The 20,649-nt window shown below is 38.9% G+C and overlaps 2 protein-coding genes and 2 long non-coding RNA genes across 7 annotated transcripts in view; 2 read left to right on the plus strand and 2 right to left on the minus strand.

Moving 5' to 3' along the window:
• Nucleotides 1-1,583: 1,583 nt before the first annotated feature.
• Nucleotides 1,584-3,737, plus strand: LOC127141067 (uncharacterized). Of its 3 annotated transcripts, none has more exons than XR_007811596.1 (3): nt 1,584-1,763; nt 2,555-2,630; nt 3,581-3,737. It is a non-coding gene; the product is annotated as an uncharacterized LOC127141067 (long non-coding RNA). The 3 variants fall into 3 exon arrangements; XR_007811598.1 differs by lacking the exon at nt 3,581-3,737 and adding an exon at nt 3,504-3,541; XR_007811597.1 differs by lacking the exon at nt 3,581-3,737 and adding an exon at nt 3,048-3,232.
• A 3,852-nt stretch (nt 3,738-7,589) lies between these two features.
• Nucleotides 7,590-11,665, minus strand: LOC127141066 (uncharacterized). Of its 2 annotated transcripts, XR_007811595.1 has the most exons (7): nt 10,882-11,665; nt 10,746-10,804; nt 10,547-10,673; nt 9,365-9,422; nt 8,937-9,044; nt 8,293-8,332; nt 7,590-7,818 (listed from the first exon to the last, which is right to left on the minus strand). It is a non-coding gene; the product is annotated as an uncharacterized LOC127141066 (long non-coding RNA). The 2 variants fall into 2 exon arrangements; XR_007811594.1 differs by having other exon boundaries at nt 10,746-11,665.
• A 523-nt stretch (nt 11,666-12,188) lies between these two features.
• On the plus strand, nt 12,189-17,899 carry cavin4b (caveolae associated protein 4b). Its single transcript, XM_018663349.2, has 2 exons — nt 12,189-12,851; nt 16,955-17,899. The coding sequence occupies exons 1-2, from the start codon at nt 12,489-12,491 to the stop codon at nt 17,525-17,527; spliced, it is 936 nt and encodes a 311-aa protein (XP_018518865.1). The 5' UTR covers nt 12,189-12,488; the 3' UTR covers nt 17,528-17,899.
• Nucleotides 17,900-18,519: 620 nt separating this feature from the next.
• dnah5l (dynein, axonemal, heavy chain 5 like) overlaps nt 18,520-20,649 on the minus strand; it is a 28,866-nt gene continuing 26,736 nt past the window's right edge. Inside the window, 4 exon segments of the mRNA XM_051069003.1 lie at nt 18,520-19,681; nt 19,859-20,080; nt 20,171-20,379; nt 20,454-20,586. Coding sequence (XP_050924960.1) covers nt 19,454-19,681; nt 19,859-20,080; nt 20,171-20,379; nt 20,454-20,586 — 792 coding nt within the window. The 3' untranslated portion in view covers nt 18,520-19,453.

Raw genomic sequence — 20,649 nt, forward strand, 5'->3', positions numbered from 1 at the left:
GTCTATATGTCATAGTATAGAGGCATCAAAAACTGTCAAAAAATGTCATAGTATAGTAAGGCATTAAAAACAGTCAAAAAATTTCATAGTATTGTATGGCGTCAAAAAAATGTGAAAAAATGTCATAGTATAGTAAGGCATCAAAAATGTGAAAAAATGTCATAGTAAAGTAAGGTGTCAAAAATGGTCAAAAATGTCATAGTATAGTAAGGCGTCAAAAACGGTCAAAAAATGTCATAGTATAGTAACGCATCAAAAACAGTCAAAAAATTTTATAGTATTGTAAGGCGTCAAAAAATGTGAAAAAATGTCATAGTATAGTAAGGCATCAAAAACAGTCAAAAAATTTCATAGTATAGTAAGGTGTCAAAAATGTCAAAAAATGTCATAGTAAAATAAGGTGTCAAAAATGGTCAAAAAATTTCATAGTATAGTAAGGTGTCAAAAATGTCAAAAAATGTCATAGTATAGTAAGGCATCAAAAACGGTCAAAAAATGTCATAGTATAGTAAGGCATCAAAAACAGTCAAAAAATTTCATAGTATAGTAAGGCATCAAAAACAGTCAAAAAATTTCATAGTATAGTAAGGCATCAAAAACAGTCAAAAAATTTCATAGTATAGTAAGGTGTCAAAAAATGTGAAAAAATGTCATAGTACAGTAAGGCATCAAAAACAGTCAAAAAATGTCATAGTATAGTAAGGTGTCAAAAATGTCAAAAAATGTCATAGTAAAATAAGGTGTCAAAAATGGTCAAAAAATGTCATAGTATAGTATGGCGTCAAAAAATGTGAAAAAATGTCATAGTACAGTAAGGCGTCAAAAACAGTCAAAAAATGTCATAGTATAGTAAGGCATCAAAAACAGTCAAAAAATTTCATAGTATTGTATGGCGTCAAAAAATGTGAAAAAATGTCATAGTATAGTAAGGCATCAAAAAATGTGAAAAAATGTCATAGTAAAGTAAGGTGTCAAAAACGGTCAAAAAATGTCATAGTATAGTAACGCATCAAAAACAGTCAAAAAATTTTATAGTATTGTAAGGCGTCAAAAAATGTGAAAAAACGTCATAGTATAGTAAGGCATCAAAAACAGTCAAAAAATTTCATAGTATAGTAAGGTGTCAAAAATGTCAAAAATATGTCATAGTAAAATAAGGTGACAAAAATGGTCAAAAAATTTCATAGTATAGTAAGGTGTCAAAAATGTCAAAAAATGTCATAGTATAGTAAGGTGTCCAAAATGGTCAAAAAATGTCATAGTATAGTAAGGCGTCAAAAACAGTCAAAAAATGTCATAGTATAGTAAGGCGTCAAAAAATGAAAAAAATGTCATAGTATAGTAAGGCATCAAAAGCAGTCAAAAAATTTCATAGTATAGTAAGGCATCAAAAATGGTCAAAAAATGTCATAGTATAGTAATGTGTCAAAAAATATCAAAAAATGTCATAGTATAGTAAGGCATCAAAAAATGTGAAAAAATGTCATAGTATAGTAAGGCATCAAAAGCAGTCAAAAAATGTCATAGTAAAGTAAGGCATCAAAAAATGTGAAAAAATGTCATAGTAAAGTAAGGCATCAAAAACGGTCAAAAAATGTCATAGTATAGTAATGTGTCAAAAAATATCAAAAAATGTCATAGTATAGTAAGGCGTCAAAAAATGTGAAAAATGTCATAGTATAGTAAGGTGTCAAAAATGGTCAAAAAATTTCATAGTATAGTAAGGCGTCAAAAAATGTGAAAAAATGTCATAGTATAGTAAGGTGTCAAAAACAGTCAAAAAATGTCATAGTATAGTAAGGCGTCAAAAAATGTGAAAAAATGTCATAGTATAGTAAGGCATCAAAAGCAGTCAAAAAATGTCATATTATAGTAAGGCGTCAAAAAATGTGAAAAAATGTCATAGTAAAGTAAGGCATCAAAAGCAGTCAAAAATGTCATAGTATAGTAAGGCATCAAAAATGGTCAAAAAATGTCATAGTATAGTAATGTGTCAAAAATATCAAAAAATGTCATAGTATAGTAAGGCGTCAAAAAATGTGAAAAAATGTCATAGTATAGTAAGGCGTCAAAAATGTGAAAAAATGTCATAGTATAGTAAGGTGTCAAAAATGTGAAAAAATGTCATAGTATAGTAAGGCATCAAAAACAGTCAAAAAATTCATAGTATAGTAAGGTGTCAAAAATGTCAAAAAATGTCATAGTAAAATAAGGTGTCAAAAATGGTCAAAAATGTCATAATATAGTAAGGCGTCAAAAACGGTCAAAAAATGTCATAGTATAGTAAGGCATCAAAAACAGTCAAAAAATTTCATAGTATTTTATGGCGTCAAAAAATTTGAAAAAATGTCATAGTAAAGTAAGGTGTCAAAAATGGTCAAAAAATGTCATAGTATAGTAAGGCGTCAAAAAATGTGAAAAAATGTCATAGTAAAGTAAGGCATCAAAAGCAGTCAAAAAATGTCATAGTATAGTAAGGCATCAAAAATGGTCAAAAAATGTCATAGTATAGTAATGTGTCAAAAAATATCAAAAAATGTCATAGTATAGTAAGGCGTCAAAAAATGTGAAAAAATGTCATAGTATAGTAAGGCGTCAAAAAATGTGAAAAAATGTCATAGTATAGTAAGGTGTCAAAAAATGTGAAAAAATGTCATAGTATAGTAAGGCATCAAAAACAGTCAAAAAATTTCATAGTATAGTAAGGTGTCAAAAATGTCAAAAAATGTCATAGTAAAATAAGGTGTCAAAAATGGTCAAAAAATGTCATAATATAGTAAGGCGTCAAAAACGGTCAAAAAATGTCATAGTATAGTAAGGCATCAAAAACAGTCAAAAAATTTCATAGTATTTTATGGCGTCAAAAAATTTGAAAAAATGTCATAGTAAAGTAAGGTGTCAAAAATGGTCAAAAAATGTCATAGTATAGTAAGGCATCAAAAGCAGTCAAAAAATTTCATAGTATAGTAAGGCATCAAAAATGGTCAAAAAATGTCATAGTATAGTAATGTGTCAAAAAATATCAAAAAATGTCATAGTATAGTAAGGCGTCAAAAAATGTGAAAAAATGTCATAGTATAGTAAGGTGTCAAAAATGGTCAAAAAATTTCATAGTATAGTAAGGCGTCAAAAAATTTGAAAAAATGTCATAGTATAGTAAGGTGTCAAAAACAGTCAAAAAATTTCATAGTATAGTAAGGTGTCAAAAAATGTGAAAAAATGTCATAGTATAGTAAGGCATCAAAAGCAGTCAAAAAATGTCATAGTATAGTAAGGTGTCAAAAACAGTCAAAAAATTTCATAGTAAAGTAAGGCATCAAAAACGGTCAAAAAATGTCATAGTATAGTAATGTGTCAAAAAATATCAAAAAATTTCATAGTATAGTAAGGCATCAAAAGCAGTCAAAAAATTTCATAGTATAGTAAGGCATCAAAAATGGTCAAAAAATGTCATAGTATAGTAATGTGTCAAAAAATATCAAAAAATGTCATAGTATAGTAAGGCGTCAAAAAATGTGAAAAAATGTCATAGTATAGTAAGGTGTCAAAAATGGTCAAAAAAATTTCATAGTATAGTAAGGCGTCAAAAAATGTGAAAAAATGTCATAGTATAGTAAGGTGTCAAAAACAGTCAAAAAATGTCATAGTAAAGTAAGGTGTCAAAAATGGTCAAAAAATGTCATAGTATAGTAAGGCATCAAAAACAGTCAAAAAATTTCATAGTATAGTAAGGTGTCAAAAATGTGAAAAAATGTCATAGTATAGTAAGGCATCAAAAACAGTCAAAAAATTTCATAGTATAGTAAGGTGTCAACAATGTCAAAAAATGTCATAGTATAATAAGGCGTCAAAAACGGTCAAAAGATTTCATAGTATAGTAAGGCATCAAAAACAGTCAAAAAATTTTATAGTATAGTAAGGCGTCAAAAATGGTCAAAAAATTTCATAGTATAGTAAGGTCAAAAAATGTGAAAAAATGTCATAGTAAAGTAAGGTGTCAAAAATGGTCAAAAATGTCATAGTATAGTAAGGCATCAAAAACAGTCAAAAAATTCATAGTATAGTAAGGTGTCAAAAAATGTGAAAAAATGTCATAGTATAGTAAGGCATCAAAAACAGTCAAAAAATTTCATAGTATAGTAAGGTGTCAACAATGTCAAAAAATGTCATAGTATAATAAGGCGTCAAAAACGGTCAAAAGATTTCATAGTATAGTAAGGCATCAAAAACAGTCAAAAAATTTTATAGTATAGTAAGGCGTCAAAAACAGTCAAAAAATTTCATAGTATAGTAAGGCGTCAAAAAATGTGAAAAAATGTCATAGTAAAGTAAGGTGTCAAAAATGGTCAAAAAATGTCATAGTATAGTAAGGCGTCAAAAACGGTCAAAAGATTTCATAGTATAGTAAGGCATCAAAAACAGTCAAAAAATTTTATAGTATAGTAAGGCATCAAAAACAGTCAAAAAATTTCATAGTATAGTAAGGTGTCAAAAAATGTGAAAAAATTTCATAGTATAGTAAGGCATCAAAAACAGTCAAAAAATTTCATAGTATAGTAAGGTGTCAAAAATGGTCAAAAAATGTCATAGTATAATAGGGCGTCAAAAGATTTCATAGTATAGTAAGGTGTCAAAAATGGTCACAAAATGTCATAGTATGGTAAGGTGTCAAAAAATGTGAAAAAATTTCATAGTATAGTAAGGTGTCAAAAATGCTCAAAAAATGTCATAGTGTAGTAAGGCGTCAAAAAACAACAGAAACAACTCCACAGCTCGATTAAGCGTCCAGACAAGGTGAATAATGAAGACTGTGGAGCGACGAGTTTCCTCACCGGCAGGTCCTGATCAGTGGCATCAGCACGTCGGTTGGTTGTGTCAACACTGCCGGTCTGAAAAAAGCGGAGAGAGAGGAGGAGTGAATCACAGTATCTTTGGTCCAGAATGATGAACAAGAGAGTAGAGTTTAGAAAGTCTGCAGTTATATGCATCTATGATCTAAGATACTGTGGCTTCACACATCAATACAATTCATTTACCATGTCAGTCATGTACCATCTCAGTAACGTCCTCTGACTCTGGGTTCTCGGCTGACTGGAGAGTCGGGTCTCTGCACCTTTGTTGACCTACAGACAACAACAGGCCAAAAACATCTATTATCAAACCCAACAACAGCATTCAACACGACCTGTGTTCAGGTGCCAGTACACATAAGGATACTGTTAGTATCCTAGTTAGTTTTATGACTTAAATGAATAAAAGTTTACGTTACGCATTTACAAGAAATGGGTTGGATATGGATACAGCTGCAACTTTAGTTCTGGTTTTTAGTCTGTATTTGTTTACATTTTGGTAAATGAAAGATGCTGAATTCTCTATTGGTACTTCATGTTTGCTCTGCACCACTGGAAGTACTGACAACTGTCATGAATTACTCTGATAATAAGGAAAAGTTAAAAAGGAAGGTTTTGCAGTTCATTCAGATTTTTAAGTGTAGAGATGTTTGTTCACATCGGACATCGGAGATAATAATTTCATCAGTAAGTTTAAGTCAAACTGAATCTAAATATATGTGTATAGTGTCTCTGTGTTCAGATTTGACATATAGCAGGTTTTTCACACAAATTGTTGCGTTTTAAGTTTTCAAGTCTTACCTTCATGACCTGCATGACCTCTGACCTCCGGGCCTCTTCTGGTTGTGAGGGAGGGGGGCAGATGTGGATTTTTTTTTGTTTTTTTAATCATAATAATAATAATAATAATGTTTATTTTTATTTATAGCAATGAAAAACATTTTATTTATTTAACTTGTATTATTATTTTATTACTGTTGAAATCTTAGGAAATAGAAAAATAAAAAAATCAAAAATCTATAAATATTTTTAAGAATCCCCTAAATGTTCAGTTAACTATCAGAAAAATGGCAGCTTTTCACATTTTTTAGATTCCAGTAATAAATTAATTATGATTATTTATTGAGATTTACATTGAGCTTTTCCCTTTTCCTAATCATTTATTTTATAGCACCTGCAAATAAAATTACATGTAAAAATAAAATTGCTGAAGCAAATTATTGTCTTTTTTCAGCAGCTGTTAACTACTGCTAATTCAATGAAGGGTCAAAAAAGACAAAAACATCCACAGCGTTTGATTCACACACCTTTCCTTAATATAATCTTTATTGCTTTTTCTTATTGGGTTGAATACAGAACAGGTTTACATCTCTTGACTTTGTGAAACACTGTCATGTCTTACTAACGGGGGAGGGAGGGAGGGAGACAGACGAAGGGGTGGAAGGATGGAAGGGATGGAAACACAATCGCAGAAAAATGAAAGTTTTCCAGATGATTGTGTGTTAATGCTTTCTGATTGAGGTCCAGCATGTATATGTGTGTGTTTGTGTTAGTGGAGGGATGTGTTTTAAATCTCCTCTCTGACGTTTCCCTTTGACCTCTGACCGGGACAGAAAGTTCAACACGAGGGTTAAAACTGGAAAAAAGGAAAAGTAAAGAAAACAAATGTCTGAGTGAGAGGGGACAATGGAACAAAAATGTCAGGTGATATTCTGGCTAAACAGCTCCAAAATGAAATGACATTTTTTCTGTTAGGTGATGACGAGTTCACAGTCAAGTGCTAAATGTAGTGATTGACAGTTCTGAATCATTATTTAAAAAAAAAAAAAAAAAAAGACAAAATAATCAGGACTTGGAAAATTGCAACTCAGGAAATAAGAACATGAAGTATTTCGGATAATGGATTTGTGAAAGACCCTGAGAGCGAGATTATATATATTTTTATATTTATATATTTATATATATGTGTAGCGCGAGAAGAGATGGAGAAAGGAGAAATCATCCATAATTGAACAAATTAGATTAACATGCAGAAAAAAACTAACCTAAAACTCACCCTTTAACTGAACACAATGGATTTTCACAGTTTTATATGCATTTATATGTCATAGAGAAAATAAAAATAAGCACAACAAAAATCAGCCAAAACTAAAAATAAACAACAACAGAACCAATAGACCCAGACAGTCTGTTCTCAACTCATATACAGGAGATCTACATAAAGCTTTTTGGATTCAGAGGGATTTCTTATTGCTAAGTCCGATTCGAATCCCAGCCCGCCGTGCCCTACGGCAAGCTGGATAGTCCACAACACAAACCATCAGTTCCTCAAAACAGTTTCTGCAGCATAAATGTGATATTTTTAATACATACATCTAATACATATGTGACTTTAATGACTGACCGTCGCTGCCTTACAGTTCCGTTATGAGCCGCTGAGGTTCGATTCGTTTTGCTTATGAGGTTGCATGATATAAAAATAAACGAGACGAAAATGTACAAGAAGAAAAATTAGCTATGTTCATCTTCACACGACAAAGAAAACACACATTTACACACACTACCCATCCCCTCTGGTTGTGATCAGGATCAGGAAGTGATCTGAAGTCACTGCCTTCTCTCTGTTTGTGATGATCAATGATCAGTTAGGTCTTTGTCAGGAAAAGCTTCTGAATCTATGTTCTGTCTTTTTCAGAGCAACTCGCAGAAACAACAGGATCCACTGAAGGTGAAGGTAGGACAATATTTTTATTTCTTTACAAAACGACTAGGACAAACAGTAACAGATGATAGGTACAGATGATGGGTGTGGATGTTTAGATTTCTTGTTTCTTTAGAATAGACATGTTTTCTAGATTAGTTGGTTCTACTAGTATAATATACTATATTAGTAGGTTGTTTTCTAGATTAGAAGAGTAGATGATTGATAATGCAGGAGGAGGAGGAGCCAGCAGGGCTGCAGCAGGATCTAGAAAAGAGAAGAGCACAGTTAGAAACAGTGGATGATACTGAGTGATGACCTCAGAGGAGACTCTGTTTTTTAGCTTTTTGAGCTCATCTTCCAAACACCAACATGTCCTTCAGCTTCTTTAACAACACTTAACTCTTGATCATGAATCACTCATCAAATACCTGGATCATAAACAGTTAAATGTTCTTTCAGAAGCTCATTAGAAACATGTTGGTGTTTGGAAAATGAGCTCAGAACTACATCAGTGTTGTTGTTTTCAGGCAGCTGGGAGCTCAAAGTGTTTTTCATGAACAATGTCACAGACTAAAAACCTACACAGGACTTTCAGTTTAATATTTAAGAGTTTTAAAGCACTATATGAATGATTACAGCTCCACTGTAGAAATAAAGTTAATAAATACTAATGAAAAGTGCTGACATCAGAGCAGCTTTAAGTATTTGACAGAGTGAAAACTATAAACTAACACTGACCTCGTGTCTCTGTGTCTTCTGTCCTTCAGCTCAGTGTTTCCTGAGGAGAAAAACAACAAACATCAGCAACTGTTAAAACCAGCAGAATAAAAGCACAGAGGGATTCCCAGCATGAGGACTATGTGGTTCTGGATCAGAACTAGTTCAACAGTTAAATGTGATTTGTCCAGAGACAGAAGAAGCTGCTCCTGTTAAAATTTGAATTGTGTTTGGAAAAAGCCTGAATGAAGAAACATGTTGCTGACTGATGGAAGCTTGGTTTTACTCTCTTTGCCTCATCATGTTTCAGTCTGTCTGCAAGTTACTGACAAAAACCAGGAAATAAAATAAACTTCTGATTATCAACAGTGATTCTTGGTAGAAGAGGAAATAAACTGGATGAAGTGAGAAAACTCTAACTAACTCTAACTCTAACTCTAACTTTACACTGTTTTTATCTCAGAGGGTAAATTCAGTCAAAGATGCTGCAGAGTCCATGGAAAGTTTCCTGTGTGGAAATAAACCCTAAATGATCAGTAATCAATCAGATCATTGACTGGATGAAGGACAGTTGATTTAGTCAAACACAGGAAGTTCTAAAAGCTCAAAGCTCTGACTGAATTTAACCCCGAGTCTGAAAAGATGTGTTCAACACTCGGCTGTACCTGGAGGAGTAAACATGGCTCCTGTCGTCTGGAACATCATCTCCATCGTCTCAGATTCACCTCATCTGTCGTCTGGAGACTGAGGCTCCAGGTCAAAACCACCTGTTTCTTCATCAGTGAAGTGGAAACAGAAACATGTTTCTGTCTCTAAGGTTGCAGCAAAATGATCAGCAGGATTTTCTGATCAATAATGAGATCAGGATTATTCTTTAATGATTAGTCACTGATGTTACAAACTAAATATGTGTATGTACTTAATGTAAATAAATAAGTGCTGATGTCAGACTGTCACAGTTCATCTGCCAGAAATAAAATAGAAATCAAAGCAAAACTTTTTACCCAAAATGTAATGAGTGAAGGTTCATTCAGACCTCAGATCAGATGCACAGTGTAACATCAGTGCTCATGTGATGCAGTTTGTAAATTACCTGTGGTGGATCTTCTGGCCTCTTGTTTATTGGACGAGGACTGATGAGGTGGTGACACCTGGAGGAAACAAAGACACAATTTAACCCACAGACACAAAGATTCAATATTACAGCTGAACTAATAAATCTATAATTAATAAATATCACTAATAAACAAAACACAACACAAAACACACACAGGGCCAAGAGTGATTTATCCCCTCAGACAAAAACCGACCACAAGGAGGCGTAACACGACCTGAGACATAAACCGAGAAGCTGAACCGCCACAATGACACAACACGTTACTGCGAGAGGAACGACAGACAGGGAGGTAACGAGTAATCAGAGTAATCTCAGCTCTCAGTGACAGGACAGAGGCGGAGTTCCACTTCACACCAGAACACACCTGTCCTGACCACCGGACTGGGATTGCACCTGAGTGACGTCAGTGACCGGTGGGGGAAGCTGATGAACCCGAGGCTGTGCAGGTGTCACACACACATTCAAACACAACAACATAAAACATTACACACAGAAACCTGCCAGCTGTTCTTGAACACCACCTGGAGTGAGGCGTGCCCCTACCTCAGTCCACCTCCCGCTGCAGGTGTGCTCGCGCCCAGCGCTGTGCTCGATAAAAACGGCTCCTCAGCTCGTTTTAACATCCACACTTCTTCAGTAATGAAGTTTCTCACAGCGACAACAAACCAAAGCGAATGTAACCAGTAACCCAGTGTTTCTCCGTCGCTCTCCACTCCTCCCGGGGGTCAGAACCAATGACGTCACACGCAGCGAAGGTCAGCGAGCATCGTCAGACGAAGCGCTGATTGGTCAGCGGGTTTTGCTCCGCCCACATTGCTTCTGATTGGTCAGAGCGCAGTTAGCGATCGGACAGAAGCTCAGAGTCCGGAAGAGACCGGGAGAAGTCGTGAGCTCGTTACAGAGAGGATACACACCGGTATAACGCCTGTTTATTGACTTCAGTCCGTGACAACACAAACAATGTAAACAAATCAACTGAGAGTTTATCCACCTGAAAAAATAAAGGAACACAACGATTCACCTTTACTCATAGAACCACTGAGAACTTACTGTGTCACCATAATTCAGTTTACAGACCTTATTAATCGGTATCACATCTGCCTCATCCAACTATAATCTAAGACACCATGGCTTCACTTATTAATATCATTTATTTACCTGGTGGATCATGTGACCTCCTCTGGTTCTGGGTTCTCAGCTGATGGAGGTCTCTGCACCTTCTGTGAGTCTCTGTCGATCGTCTCTGAACTTCATCCTCTCCTCAGACCTGGTTAACCACCGTAAACTGTAGATAAACAAATGAATAAATTATACTGTGGAGGTGTAACAGGTGACATGTATATTATGTATAACTTACCTGAGCCACGTGGAGGCGGCCGTGTGATAAGATGCAGTTCCTCAAGTGGCCACTAGATGCTATTCCACAAAACAGAAATTGAAGTCAGTTCAGTGAACGGTAGACATATTAACATTAACCTGAGGACTCCACCCACCTTCAGTGAAGTAGGAATGAAAACCAAGCGCTCCTGGTGGCTTCTGAAGCATCCATGTCTTCTACAGGGAGGTGAGGTTAAATATAGCAGTGACGGCAGGATAAATATAGGCAGCAGCTGGTGGAGGGTTTTTATTTGGTGGGGAGTCCCCTTCACTCTTCGTCTGATTCCATCCCTTCTTCCTCACCTCATCTCATTCTCTTCACATCCTAACACTCTCTTTCCTCCACATCCTCTTCCCTCTCTGTGGGTTTTAGAAGTTTTCTGAATGTTCAGGGGTTCTGGCTACGACTCTGGACAGATCCAAACATGACAGGATGCTGCTGGTTCCTCGGTTCAGGACTTTTTAGATTTATGTTCACAAACAACAGGAATATAAAAGTCTATTGGTTTAACCAGTGGAAGATAAACAGTGACATGCTGATGTTCATTACCTCCAAGATTTTAAGACTTTAAAGAAACAGATTTGATTCTGTCTGTGCTTTGACTGAAAGTTGTGTTAAACTCAGTTGCCCTGTTTGCTGCTCACCCATCTTAACTCAGCTCCTCCCAGGCTCCAGCCCATTTTCCTAAAATGGGACTACCTGTTTCCAGTAACGAACCAAGATGGCAGCCAAGGCAAGTGTCAGCGTTAGGAATGCTTTTTGGAAACTTAGCTGTTCATGTGTGTGCCTGGGGATTCCAAAAGAGACTAAACCTGGAGGGAGGGATTAAGACAGAACAAGTGAAAAGTGGTGGTTGATTGATGGATGATGGAGGAATAGATGGGGGTGGGGGTGGGGGTGGGGGGTTCCATTCCTTTTAATAAACTCATCTCCCAAAGAAGCACAGGGAGTCACTTTACCCTCACTGTATTTTTAGCAGCAGAGAACACAGGGTGAGGCTGGGATCCATGTCACTCTTTATCCATCTCGCTCATTAACACATACATTCCTACAATATCCATTTCCATTTTTTAATTCTCTGACTGGTGGAAGTTTGTGGGTTGTTTTAAGGTCTTCAAGTGTTTCTCAAGGTCTTCAGGAGTCCAACGTGACTTCTTAAGACAAGTTGGATGATGATCTCTAGGATCTGTAAGATCTCTAAGATCTCTAGGATCTCTAGGATCTCGAGTATTTATTTCTAAAGTCTGGTCACTCTGTGGAAAATCTACCACTACAAACACTGATCAAACATTGTTAAAACGCCGATAATTCTTCCTCTGCATTTTACCTCCTCTCTCTTTTTAGCCCGAACATTCCCCCTCCCTCCTCTTAACTCCTGTCATCCCTCCCTCTCCCAGCAGGGTGGAGTCTATCAGTTGATCTGGCCAGTTTCAGGGTCAACCTCCAGTTGTAGAGGAGTGATCTGGTCCTCCTGTTCTCCTCCTCCTTCCAGAGGAGGTTTCTATTCCTCCTCCCTTGTAATCTCTTTTTCTTTGGATCTTCTGATGCCTAAACCGTCAGTCGTCTCGTTTTTGTGCCTTTGATCTTCAGCTTTTCCTCAGAATTCCAAGATTTTGCTTTTACTTCTAACAGATCTTCTGTCTTCCCTTCTTCATTTGGATCACTGTGTTCAGTCAATCATCCAAGAAACCAGACAACTAACAGACAAACCAATAACCAAGCATGACAGACAAACCGGGCATGCCAACGGGTGGCGGAGATGACGCAGGGAGCATCATGGCGTTGCTGGAGCGTGTGGCGGGCCTCATGGACAGTGTCCAGACCACACAGCAGCGCATGGAGGAACGTCAGCTGGAGCTGGAGAACACAGTGAAGACCATCCAGTCCGACGTCGTAAAGCTGACCAACGACCACGCCAACACCAGCTCCACTGTCGACCGGCTGCTGGAGAAGACGCGCAAGGTCAGCCGCCACATCAAGGACGTCAGGGTGCGCGTGGAGAACCAGAACATCAGGGTGAAGAAGGTGGAGGCCACGCAGGGCGACCTCCTGGCCAAGAACAAGTTCAGGGTGGTCATTTATCAGGTAAGAGTCATTGATGTTTGGTCCTTTGGCCAAAGATCTGTTCCACTGTCGAGTTCTTTTGATGCTTCGTAGGTTCTGTATGATCCGTGGACCTTAAAGGTTCTGACCACCTGCCTCTGGGAAATCACTGATGTAACTCAATGGTACAGAGCAGTGGACTAACCCACAACTACGTGATGACATGCACAGTAAAATGTTCTTCTAATGCTTTGAGTGTTTCTGGTATACAGGTTGTTTGACTGTTACTGCTGAACTTAAATAACATCAACACCATAACTCTGATAATAATGATCTGTTCCTGGTTGTTGGTTTCAACAGAGGACAAACTGACTTGGTCTAAAATAACAGTTTATATAATGATATTTAACATTAAAGAAAAAACATGGGTAGATTTTTGTTCTTTGAAGGACAAAGTGGGATTTAGCATTTTGCTGCATGATGCCTCTAAAGACTTTAACAAGCAGCACAGTCACAGAGTAAATATCTTGAGGAGATGTTGCCAAATGCTGCTGTCTGTCTGTTTCTACACCCTGAAGGTTCAGACCATTAAGACCAAATGACATCTGTAGTACAGTCATAATCTTTACTTGGTTAACTCTGCTTTTGAAAACGCTTGTGACCAGAGAGCGGAGCTTTTATCTCAGTGAGTGTTTTTAACATTAACAAACTGCATTAGCCAACAAATGTTCAGTTCGATGGGTTGAAATAGCAACAAGCACATACACACACTGGGCTTCGTTTTACTTCTTTGGCCTTCACAGTTAGCAGCTGCCAGCGCGATGGTGACCTGGTTATTTTAGCTCTGGATAAACGTCAGTATGCTGTAGGGTTACACCACAGATCTGGAGCTCATAGAGAGGGCTTTCACTCAGAAATAACTATTTATGAATGAAGTATTTGGATGTTGTAATTTAGAAAACAAACTCCTCTATTCCTGATAAGATGTAGCTGAAGATGAATTGGTTCTTATGTAACAGCTAACTTCAGCTAAGTAATCTGAAAGGTCAAAGATGCCTTTGAACTTTGCTGACGTTTGCAAAAATTACCCTGAATACAGAAAAATGTTTGTCTGCACTAAGCGTATGTAGCACGCTAACTGCATGCATCTTACCATCTTAACATTAGCATGCTAATGTGTTAATAAGCAAAATATTTAGAATATGACATCAAGAGTTAAGATGAATGTAACATGCAAGTCAGCTTGTTAACCATCTTGTTGAGTGGGACCAAACACTAAAATAGCTTCCTGGGGTGTGGTCTGGTTACTGTAATCTGGACTCTGTCAGGTACCGTGTCAGGTTGCAGCGCTGTAACTGAGGTCACATGTTAATCAATCTCCCTGAAGCTCGTGATTGGCTGGCTGCAGCTGCTGGAGGTCAGGCTGTATTGTGCACACGAGTGCCGTGTTCATGGGAAAGATTCCCATGTTTATATCTTGTGAGCATTCACGTCATCAAACAGCTCAAGGTGGCTGTATAATTTAGTCTAATGACAATGTTTTTAAAAGTCTCACTTTCTACAACATCTGTACGTTGCATAATTACTTCTAACATTAGAAGAGAAAGTTGGCACTGGATGTAAACCATGACCTGCAGAACCATGCCATGTGTTGTAACACTGAGGATATTGAGCTCTTGTTTGATAATCAGAGCATAAGTAGTAAAATTAAATCTGGTAATGACCTGGATATTAATCACAACATAAAGCAGTGCTGTGTAATTTGAATGAAAATGTTTGTTACATGTTTATTAGATTCCTCATTAATTTAAGTGACACCATTGGAAAATAGACACCACATTTTTTCTGAGAGGAAATATTCAGGGTTTTTTCCAAGATGTGTGAACTGTCCATTAAATAAAGATTTTTCTAAATGAGTTATATTTGGAGAAAGCTCCTTTTTATCCCACTAATAAAACTTAAAGAGTGAGTAGAGTTAGCAGAGCAGAGCTGCTGTGAGCTTTCTGTACTGTAAGTGACTGAGCCAGCTGAGCGCTGACAGACCAGGTTATTCTGAGTCTGAACCTCCACCATCTCCTAATATAGTTCTCGCTCTCTCTCTCTCTCTCTGGACGAGCTAACGACGATCTCCTGGTCGAGGGTTATAAATCTTTTCGTTAGCTGCTAACAGGCCGTACTCGCTGTTTGATTTGCTCTGACACCAGGTTTTACTTGGACTAATGGAGGAAATCCTCTCAGTCAGCTGGTCCAGAAGCTGTGGGGGTTCAACACATAACTGTGATGTCATGGGGTCAAATGGGCTCATGACCTTTGACCCCTCCCTCTCTGACCGCTCCTCTCTTCCTGTAGTTTACCAGAGCAGAGGAGCCTTGAAGCTTGAATCTTAATGTCTTGGACTCTGTTATATTCTGTTGTATTAACTGTTGTTGAGCAGCTGCTCAGTCTTGTAGCAGCTGAACTCTTTAAATACGTTGTAATGACAAAATTTGCAATGACAAAACCTCAGCAGTGCTCCTCTGTAATTTGATATCTCTTATCGCCTGTAGTGCGATGAGAGGACAGATTATCGAGTACAGAGCTGGATTCAGGTCGAGGTTAGCTTAGCTTAGCATCAGTGCTAAAACACCTGTAAAGCTCAGTTCACAACACAGTTTTAAGTTATGTGATGGAATTACTTTTAGTTGTGTGCATTTTCAGTTTGTGCATAAAAAACTGAGTGGAAGCGATTTTTGAAAAATCTCTAAATATTGCAAACAAAGTTTTTATACTTGTCTTAGGTTGAGAAGCTTAATGGCAGTGACCAGAGAATTAGCATTATAGCACTGAAGGGAAACATTCATTCATTTACGTTTTCTTCTCTGATTTCATCTACATTTGTTTAGAACCTGTTCAACATTTGGATGGAGACCTTGCCAGTGTATTAATCCACCCAGTGCCTCTGTGTAGCAGCTCCAGAGATACAGAGTCAGTTAACACAGCTTTTGGTTTTGGTCTTTGCACAGCACTGACTGCAGCTCAACAGCCCCAACATATAACTCCCCCTGTGATCAAACATTTAACAAACATTTAGCTTGTGCATGTGACACAAACATGTTAGTCAGTCAGCTTTAGAGATGTTGGTGGCTGTATTCTTAAACTTTTAGTTTGTTAGCACAGCCTGCTACATGCTGCTGCTGTGTAGCTCAGTTACGACCGTCATGCAGTCTGTCAAAGGTTTGGAAATGTCAGCCCCTCTATCAAGTGTCATATAGTGCCTATGAAGCATGTAATCAAAGATCCTGATGCTGCCATTAGCGTGCTACAGACTAGTTAGCTAACAAGCTCAAAGGTCCATTTGACTTTATGGATTTCATCATCTCTGACTGATCCAAAAACACCAAAGTCCTCAGATTACCGGATGCAGAATGAATGGTAGAGTTCTCTTGCATTTTCCAGCAGAGGTCTTGTCCAAACTGGTGTTTGGGGACCTTCAATGTAGAAAACTGCCCTGTAAAACTCCTCAGTTTAGTTAACGCCAGTTTAAACTCTGTGACTGTATTTGACTGTTTTGGGCCTCTACTAGTTTTTTGGTATCTCTGTGTTTCCTGGTGTTTCCTGGTATTAAGCTGCAGTTATACTGGTCATCTCCCAGTATGAATGAGTGTAGCTGTCTGATCATGAGTCAGGGTCAAACTTCCCTCAGCGTCTGCAGGGATCTGGGTCAATTTGCAGCTTCGGCCTCAACATTTTTTGCTCCATTGAATGTTGAGTGTAACCTGATCTTACAGTTACAGACTGATGCACGCCATGACGCGGCCTGAAACTGAAAGTGATCCAGCTTTTCCCTGTACGCTGCTGCTCCATGATATGTTTAGCTTCCTGCAGCTGAGTGCTGAGCTGCAGAAACAGGTGCTGCAGGTTATTTATGGAGGCAGGATCAAGGCTGCACACTAACAGCTAAAGCCTACATGACACACTTTAACCAGAGACAGATTTAAACCTGACATCAACAATTGGACTTTGTCCATCTGAATGAGAAGAAAAACAAATCGTTTTTTATATCTAACAGTGGCATGTTGTGTTTCCTCAGTACAAAGTCTGGTTTCTCAGTCATTAGTCACAGTGTTCTCCAGGTTCTCACTCTGTTCTGTGTTCCTCTCCTTCAGGGTGACCAGGAAGTGAAGGCTGTTACACCAGGCAACGAGCCAGCAGAAGCCAGTGGCAGCGGCGGCGCCAGAGCTGAGATAGAACCGGACAAGTTCGAGCTCCCTCCAGAGTCGGACGAGGAGTACATGGTGGTGGAGGAGGCGGACTCCTCGGCAGCCGGCCGCATGAAGAAGACGGGCCTGACACGTATCGAGAGCTTCAAAGCCACATTCTCCAAGGAGAACATGAGCAAGACCCGCGAGAACCTCGGCACCAAGGTCAACAAGTTCGGCGAGCGCATCGTGACGGCCGAGAGGCGCGAGAAGATCCGCCAGTCCGGCGAGAGGCTGAAGCAGTCGGGCGAGAGGCTGAAGGAGACCATCACTAAGAGCGTTCCAGCCAAGCTCAACCTGAAGAAGGAGAGGACTGTGGCGGAGGGCCAGGAAGGAGCCGAGGGTGCCACAGAGGGAGCCTTGCCCGTCCCTCCTCCCAAGGGCCGCAAGGGCGGCCCGGACGCCGCCAAGGCGGCTGCAGACGAGGGCAAGGCAGAGGAGTCTGAGGTGCCGATGTACGACATGAAGCAGCTGTCGTAAACGGTGAGACAGTGACGAGATCTGGGGCGTTTTCTTTGGACTACTGAGACTACACAGAGGGAGGGGAAGAGGTTTTTCTCTGCTACCGAGCAGAGCTGCAAGAGCGACGACAGCCAAGTTTAACATTTGTTTGAAAGTTAAAGGAAGTGAGCAAAGAACGGCCGGTCACAGATCCAAACTGACTGAACATCAAAACAACAACCAAACTAACTCCTGAAATCACTGAGGTCATTTCATATGCAGTTACGTGTGTTCTGGACGTTTATTATCACATCAGAAAATATATCTATTCTTTTTTTGTTTTGTGTTCAATAAACACTGACTTTGGAAAATAAAAGAACGAGTTCCTCCATGAAACTCTTCACATCATCACACAGCTGCTGTTCACTTGTTTTTGCATGTGGATGAGGTTGACATGTTGAATGACAAAACTGTAACTGGGTCATGGTTTGTGTGGTTTTGCACTCGGTCACTGAGGATCGACTTCACAGTGAGACAGAGACAAATTAATGTTTGGATGAACGATCTCGATGTTCCTGTTCAGGTGTTACAGTGACACACACACCTGGAGGAACACAAGGTCATGAGCTGAAGAGTTTTAGACAAGTGGTAAAAAAACACATTATATTTACAAATATGTTTCTTTACCAGCTTAGTTTAACAGCTGGGTAATAAACATACTTTAATTATTAATGGATTAAAATGTCTGGATAATAATTTATTTTCAACTAGTCTGCTGTAAAGTATCTGGTAGCCATAGTATTAATTAGAATTTGGTCATTATTTTAGGACAGGGGGCTCCATACAGTTAAATGTGGCTCACAGATATTATATATTCTAATATTTGTAGCAGCTAGATTTACTGAGCTGAACCTCTCTATGCAACATTAACAGTGTAGCTCTGACCAACAGCACAGGCCTCCTCCTCTGACAGCACTGATGTTTATTCTGTAAGAAAACTACGATGTTCTGACTGTCTGAGTTTCACAGTCTTCTTGGGGTTTGTAGCTTTTGTCAGTGAGTGACTGCATGGCTGTAGTTTGTCAGTGATATTATATTAAAGCCGTTTGTCATGTTGAGAAAATAAAAGTTTACTTGAATCATTTCTGTAACCAAAGTAAAGTCTGCTCTTCATTAATTATAGTCAGTGAAAGTTCAATTCAAGATGTTTTTATTCACGTTAACGTCACTGGAGAATCAGTTACACCAACTAGTGAAAAAATACAAAAGTCATGATGCTACAAACTTGATATAAAGAGCTGCAGTGATCTGAATATCAAGTCTATTTCCTCTCTTTTTTAGATTTGTACTGACGTTGGTTCTCTGGTCTCTGCTGGATCTCTGTTTTTCAGTACTGACTCTGACGTGCAGCAGAGAAGTCAGACATTCTTTCACTTCAGAGATAAAAACATTGAATTTAAAATGTCTTTTGGGTCTTTGATGGATTGAACCTGTAACTTCTAAGAGTTAAAAACAAAGTTGTTCTAAGTCTGATTCAAATGATGAATTAGCTTCTATGTTTGTTTGGATAAAGATAATCTGATCAAAAGTCAGTTTCAGCTACAATTTTAAAACCTGAAGTTAGATTACACCCCTTCACCAAATCAACACGTCATCATCTTCACTAAAGACAGTAAATGACATCTTTGTTTTTAGGTTTGTTGTAGAATCTTTTAAAGGTTTTGTTGTTTTGAAGTGTATTTTTGTTTATGCTTTTTAGCTGTGTTTTTTCTGTTGTGTTATTGTCCTGAGTGTCAGAGGATCAGTCTACAAACTGGTAGAGGAAGTGGAAAATGATCAGAAGTATAAAATATAAACGCACAGAAAAGAAATAGAAGAGTTGCTGATTGGTGCTTTAAATTCTCATTAACAACAGTCACAGTCTGTGCAGTGGAACAGTGAGGTCTGATGTGTTGACTCACACAGTTACTTGCAGTCACAGAGCAGTGCGGCGCCTCTCAGGGTCCAGTGCTCCGCCGGCTGCACGCTCCTGAGCTGCAGAGAGAAGATGAAGTTCAGGTCGGTCCGACGCGGTTTCTTGTAGACTGGACACGAGTACAGGCTGACACCACCACCAGGCTGACGTTTACTGTCGGCCATGTTGGCTGCGCTGACGGCGTAGACGTGGACCACAGGGAGGGGAGTGAAGAGGACCTGAGGGGAGACAGCAGAGAGATATTTTTATTCTTTTATTCCATGTCTATTTTTATCTATTTTTCTTCTTTGATTTATTTAATGTTGTGTACTTTTTTATTTTTGTCATTTCATTCTTTTCTTTTATCTTCCTGCTTTTCTACATTCATTCATTTTCTTGTTGTTCCACACACAAACCTTGGGCGGGGCTTCAGAGAGTTTGGCGCCACGTCGGTCCCATCCCGCCCCGTCCAGAAAGAGGCCGTAGATGTAGACCCCGCCCACATCCTCCGGGGGCGGAGCCGACACGTCCTCCCTCATCATCTTGGTAACGTCGTTGCTAAGGGTGACCGTATCCAAGGCCCAGCCCCTGGAGAGGTTGGAGCGTGTCGTCTCCTGACGCATGGCCGTCAGAAAACCCTTCAACATCACACACACACACACACAAAGAAAAATCAACATTCAGGAGTGAAGATGACTCGATGAGACTGAGACCAGATGTGAACCGACCTGTGGGTTGAAGAAGCCGGTGAGCCAGAACTGGTTGGGTCGTCCTGTGCTGATCCAGGTGCTGAGCTGCTGGTTCCTCTCCAGCAGCTCGCTGAACCAGAAGCCCAGCGTGGCGGACGGCCAGCTGAGCCGCAGCCACAGGCGAGGGATCCGAGCGTCGAACATACAGTCGAGAGCGTCGCGCAGGTCCTCCGACATGATGATGGTACCTGCAGCCAGAGAGGAGGTGTCAGATAAACGTATTCTTGTGTGTGTGTGCGTGTGTGTGTGTGCGGTGACAGACCGTCGATGGCCAGTTTGAGGTCAGTGAGCGTGCTCCGTACGCTGCCGATGACTCGCTGCATGCGGTCCACTTCCTGTCGGAGGAAGATGTTCATTGGCTGAAGTGGGCCCATCTTCTGCAGTTGACCTTTGACCTTGAGAACACACTCAGAGTTAGTCTGTGTTTCTGTGGAGAAGCCTATGACGTGGTTCTGTGT

Source organism: Lates calcarifer, unplaced genomic scaffold, assembly GCF_001640805.2.
Source record: "Lates calcarifer isolate ASB-BC8 unplaced genomic scaffold, TLL_Latcal_v3 _unitig_5615_quiver_758, whole genome shotgun sequence".
NCBI lineage: Eukaryota > Metazoa > Chordata > Actinopteri > Centropomidae > Lates > Lates calcarifer.

Excerpts from the sequence above, each read along its gene's own strand:
- cavin4b (XM_018663349.2), top strand. The coding sequence starts at position 12,489 with ATGACAGACAAACCGGGCATGCCAACGGGTGGCGGAGATGACGCAGGG. Across the intron at positions 12,852-16,954 it reads TCAGGGTGGTCATTTATCAG|GGTGACCAGGAAGTGAAGGC; the intron begins GTAAGAGTCATT and ends CCTCTCCTTCAG.